At 46.8% G+C, this 4,989-nt stretch overlaps 2 protein-coding genes across 2 annotated transcripts; one reads left to right on the forward strand and one right to left on the reverse strand.

Annotated features, from left to right (window-relative positions):
- The first annotated feature begins 417 nt into the window (after positions 1–417).
- Positions 418–3,072, forward strand: LOC139057582 (uncharacterized). The gene is made up of 2 exons (XM_070536069.1): positions 418–1,380; positions 1,799–3,072. Exons 1-2 carry the CDS (start codon positions 704–706, stop codon positions 2,376–2,378), a joined length of 1,257 nt encoding a protein of 418 aa, XP_070392170.1. The 5' UTR covers positions 418–703; the 3' UTR covers positions 2,379–3,072.
- On the reverse strand, positions 2,407–4,588 carry LOC139057583 (myb/SANT-like DNA-binding domain-containing protein 1). The gene is made up of 3 exons (XM_070536070.1): positions 3,975–4,588; positions 3,087–3,249; positions 2,407–2,727 (listed from the first exon to the last, which is right to left on the reverse strand). The coding sequence occupies exons 1-3, from the start codon at positions 4,217–4,219 to the stop codon at positions 2,422–2,424; spliced, it is 714 nt and encodes a 237-aa protein (XP_070392171.1). The 5' UTR covers positions 4,220–4,588; the 3' UTR covers positions 2,407–2,421.
- Between the last annotated feature and the right edge of the window lie 401 nt (positions 4,589–4,989).

Genomic DNA, 4,989 nt, shown 5'->3' on the forward strand with positions numbered 1-4,989 from the left:
TTTGTTGACGCTGCGCAATTTACGTATTTTTATGATTATTCTTTTCTCTATGAAAAATTGAACCCCCCATTTTATGCTATCAGTAGAAATCCGGTCAGTAGAACTCCCAAGCCCATTGACTTGCCAAATTTTACGGCATCCTCTATAAAGTCTTATAATCATGCAAACAGCCCTGTCAGGTAGGGTGTGATTGTTGCATATTTGGGTTCACTTTCGAGTGGCGCCGCAAACAGAGAAGCGAGTCGAAGCGCCTTCTGCTGCACTGCACGTCGATCGACCACCTGGAGCCGACCGCCACGCCAAAACAATTGCGTTTGAAAACACTTATACCTCTGTCACACAAGCACGCAAAAACTCTTTTACCTAAGCGGTCCTTTACCGAGTTGAAAGACCTCTAATTAAAAGGAGTTGCGCTGCAGACACACGGCGCGGGCGATCTCCTTTTATCGTTTCCTTCCGAACACGCTATGGAAAGCATGGCGCTAGATTCTGAAACAAAACCAGTTAGAATAAACCAACGTATTTCAATATAGAAATTAGAAACGTACTATAATATGCTTGTTTTAGTGAATTTAGATACAGTTTATTCGAAAAGGTTAAATTAAAGAAGATTTAATAAGGTAGCTTCAAGAGTCTTCGCAGAAGTAGCAAATTTTACATGTTCGTCTAGCAACCTTGGGCCACTGTTTACATCGGAGTCAACATGGAGGTCGAGAATATGGGGGACTGCACGGACACGAAGGAAAAAGTCGAAATAGCATGCATTTTGGCAAGGATTCTTGCTGCAGAGAGCGAAGCAGACGCCGCAAAGGCAGTCAAAGACCGTATTAAGCGGCAGTTGCTACTCAACGGGTGTACATTTTATGCCTTGGCGCTTCCCACGAGAGTCTGCAACCGATCGACGTGGGCTTTCATCCGCCACGAAAAGTGGTTCGAGGAGACTGTGCCTCACCTCGGTGGCCACAACTTCAAGCAGTCGTTTCGAGTGAACCCCTCAACGTTCCGGTTTCTCGTGGAAAGTCTGCGCCATGTGCTCGAAAAACAAGTTACCAACATGCGTGACCCGATCACTGCGGAAAAGCGTGTCGCCATTGGCCTCTACAAATTGTGCTCTTCTGCCGAAGATAGAACTGTGGCAAACCTCTTCGGCGTTGGGCGCTCATCCGTCAACGTCATTTACAGAGAGTTTTGCGCAGCTGTTGTCTCTGTGCTCGAAAGTGACTGGATCAGAATGATTACTGAAGAGGAAATGCCTAGGCACATCCAAGAGTTCGAAGCCGTGTGCGATTTCCCTCAAGCTGTCGGTGCCCTTGATGGCTGCCATTTCCCTATTTCGCCTCCAAAGAAGTACGCCACCGACTACTACAACTACAAGGGTTGGTAAGTGGCCACGATTTAACTTATTTCATGTAAGTGTTCTGTTTGGGCCCATTTTTATAGTAGTAAAAAAAAGTAACTGACTGACCCATATTTTATTGCTAAGTAAAATGTTATTCAATTTTACCAGCAGCTCTTAAGAAAACGCGTAATTTGGTTCGCAGTCTTGCAGTGTTTAGCAGCGACAATTTTAATGCGACGACGAAAAGAGTTCTCCGCAGGACTGCAACTCCTATACGATGTAGAGTACGCTAACAGCGACCGGTTGTGGCATTATGTGAAATAATGTAATCCGAGCTGCACTCACAGCTATTAATAAAAGCAAACTGTAAAATCGCATCACAGTAACTAAAGGCAGTGAACTCAGCAGTGCCATGCTGCACTAACCTTTATTCACTTTGCACTTTGTTTTTTCTTGCAGGCACAGTATTATCCTACTAGCATTGGTCGACCACAAGTATCGATTCAGATACTGCAATGTCGGTGCCCCAGGACGCTGCCACGACGCACATGTGTTTGGTGTTTCACGGCTGTCGAAGATTGTCAACAGTCCCCTTTTCAAAGCACCTGTTGCCGCAGTGGGTACCACAGCAGTCCCACCGATAATATTATGCGATCAAGCATTTCCACTAACCCCAAACCTCATGAAGCCATTTGGACACCGAACTGTCATCAGTGAAGCTGAAAGGAATTTCAACTGTCATTTATCTGGAGCAAGGAGGATAGTTGAAAACGCATTCGGAAGGCTAAAGGCCCGGTTCCGTTTCATTGCGAAAAGAATGGAGTGTTCTGTTGGCAATGCCCGTTTGGCTATACGAGCATGCTGCGTGCTCAATAACATTTGCGAGCACTTCAACGACAGTGTCCACCCACAGTGGTTAAGTGAGGTGCAGCAGTCCAATGCTACATTTCCACAGCCATCACGCAGAACAGAAGCTGAAATTGGAAATGCATCCGCCATCAGGACAGCACTTGTGGAATATTACAAGCGAAGGAACTGAACGCAAGAGTCCCAAGAATCAGCAACAATTGTGGAACACCATGTCAGTTTTTACTAAAAAACTTCAACATTGCATCTACAAGTTTCTCTTGCAACTTGAGCCCCTCTTTACGGAGATCCATTTCCATTTTGTGCGCATCAGCAAACTGCTCTCTCTGCCGTCGCTGCTCCTCAAGCATCCTTTCTTGAAAGTCGCCAGCCGGTTGCCTTCTCTTCCTGCGGGCACATTCGGAACTGCCACTTGCGAGGTTCCTGGATTCAACCTGTTGTACTGGCGACTCGGAAGGTGAACAATCTTCGGCGACGTCTTCACAAGAAGCAGAGCCGGAATCAAGCATGTCGAAGATCAGCTGCGTTTGAAGAAGGGATCCGAAATACATTGACCACATTAGTTGATGTGTGAAGCGGTAAACAATTAGTTCAGGGTTTTTACTTGCAAGAGAGCTGCCTCTCCTTGCGTGTATGTATTCACGTTTTTTTATTTTAGAGTCTGCATTTTTTTTATTCTCCAAACAGCGCACTGCCAAGCTTGCAAAATGAACAGCGCGTGAGCACAAGCAGAAATGAACCACAGTATTAACAAGAGCAGTCCGCTACACTGCAGGGTTGTGCAGATTATGGGCTTGGCAGCACAGCTGATGCTACATTATGTCTTGAAATTTAGTTGACTGTAATAAAGCATATATAGTCTCCACTATGCATTTCTTACTTCTTCGACGGAGGCAGTGCTGCTTGTTGTGCTCTCGCTGCACCCAGCCTCTTCCATTAAAGATGTATCGTGAACAGGCAGGGATCCTAGAAACCTATGGACTTCGGAGAAGAATGGCCAGCTCGGCGGTGATGACCCTGTTGTCATGTGTTTCAGGCAGCTCCTGGATAAGAAAACGAAAGAACTAAAATTTTATATACTCAAAATGTAAAGATATACACAGAGCAAAACGTTTGCCGATAGATACAAACGCGACTTGATGGTACAGAAAGCCTGAGAAGCGAAGGTAACCCTTTTTACTCGAAAAAATTTAAAGTTTCTCATGTTTTCTTGTCTGAGAACAACGCTTGCGCATGGTCCGAGAAAAATGCAAACCGTAGTCACATCTGCAGAAATGAAAACATGCAGACGACTTCCTGCTTCGTATTATATGTTGCCGTGAGAAGGCGTACAATATAATGTGAAATGCGCCTGTCCATAAGTTAAGGTTCCCGTTATCTTGTGACGAACGAAATCATGCTATTGACGACCTGCGCGGGTTGTCATTCTTCGCCGCATGTGAAGGCGAATTTGCGTTTACTCAGACCGACTCGCACTGTAAAGGAATTGCAGAAACAGCCTTTAGCGCGTCGTCGACTTTCGTGTGTGCAGGGCGCAGTTCAGCCCTGCAAAATTCGACGCTAGCTGAAATGAAGGGTCTCTGCCTTAAAACCTTCGTTACTACGGCTCCGTCCGCTAGATTAGGGTTCCGTCGCTGCCTACTACGGAAACAACGTTCGATGCTGAGGTCGCGACACCACAAACGAGAGCTTGCAGCTTGCGACCACAGCCTGAAGCCGCTTCAAGGTAAATTTAGCGCTCACAGCTTACTGCTGTGCTTTGTCTTACCTGTAGGTCTGTCCCAGGTTCTCTATCTTGCTGTGCACTTGCGCCTTTGTGCGAGGTACACCCATGCTCGTCAATGCTTGTGCAATGCCATCGTAAACGCCTCCGTTGTGCTTCTGCGCACGCAGCGAGGGCAGGTTGTCTTCCCATAACTTGATTAACGCCCAGGTGTCTCTCTCCGACCACTGTACCCGCGGTTTTCTTTGGCGTGCCGGAGGCTGTTCGTCGGTACCGCTCGCCGTAGCCATGGTCGCAGAAAATGGCGCGAATTTGCATCGTCTGTTAGCGTCACGTGATATTTTCGAACTGCTTACGAGAGTGCCGTGCAAAAAGTGCAAAACTGCGCCTACTTAAGGTTCAACGAAAGACAAAACCCTTTTTTGTGATGTGTACACTTGAAATAAAAATGCACTTTTGCTTCGTTTCTTTATTGCATGATAATTACTGGTGCCCACTGCGTTGGAGGCTACGCCTTTCCAGCCGTAAAAGAGATCGGTGATCTCCGGTTTCGGAAAAGACCGCTTCTGAAAAAGAGATTAAACTTTGGCGTGTGTCTGCGGATGCAACTCCTTTGTGTGAGATGTCTTTTTCTTCAAATGCCTTTAAAGTGCTCGTGTGACAGGGGTATAAGACAGTTCAAAACACCGTCACAACAAAGTGCGAAACGATATATGCTAACGCGTCTATGAGTTAGTCACGGCGCCAGACTATAAATGAGCCAAGTGAGCGCGAGCTAGCGCGCTTCTTTTGTAAAAGCAAATCGCCATTCGTCGTGAGGCTAGCCAGGTGGTAGGCGCATAGACTCCAGTTTCCTCGCGTTGGCAAGCGTGGTCTGGGGCCTCAACGCCATACGGCATGAGCAGCACGGCTACTCTGAGTCGACCCGAGGGTATTGGGGAAACTGGGTTAACGAAACATCTATGCGAAATTGGGCATAAACATAGTGAGTGGCCGTCCAATTCGCATTCGAGAAGCGGTGGCCTTTTGTTGTCGGGATGCAGGCAGTAGTTCTCATTTC

The sequence above is a fragment of the Dermacentor albipictus genome, chromosome 3 (assembly GCF_038994185.2).
Source record: "Dermacentor albipictus isolate Rhodes 1998 colony chromosome 3, USDA_Dalb.pri_finalv2, whole genome shotgun sequence".
NCBI classification, from domain to species: Eukaryota; Metazoa; Arthropoda; class Arachnida; order Ixodida; family Ixodidae; genus Dermacentor; species Dermacentor albipictus.

What these genes read in the sequence shown, in the direction of transcription:
- LOC139057582 (XM_070536069.1), top strand. Translation starts at nt 704, where the DNA reads ATGGAGGTCGAGAATATGGGGGACTGCACGGACACGAAGGAAAAAGTC. An exon ending in TACTACAACTACAAGGGTTG is followed by an intron (nt 1,381 to 1,798) that starts GTAAGTGGCCAC and finishes TTTTTCTTGCAG; the next exon opens with GCACAGTATTATCCTACTAG.
- LOC139057583 (XM_070536070.1), bottom strand. Translation starts at nt 4,219, where the DNA reads ATGGCTACGGCGAGCGGTACCGACGAACAGCCTCCGGCACGCCAAAGA. An exon ending in AACCTGGGACAGACCTACAG is followed by an intron (nt 3,250 to 3,974) that starts GTAAGACAAAGC and finishes TTTCTTATCCAG; the next exon opens with GAGCTGCCTGAAACACATGA. An exon ending in GCACTGCCTCCGTCGAAGAA is followed by an intron (nt 2,728 to 3,086) that starts GTAAGAAATGCA and finishes CTTCAAACGCAG; the next exon opens with CTGATCTTCGACATGCTTGA.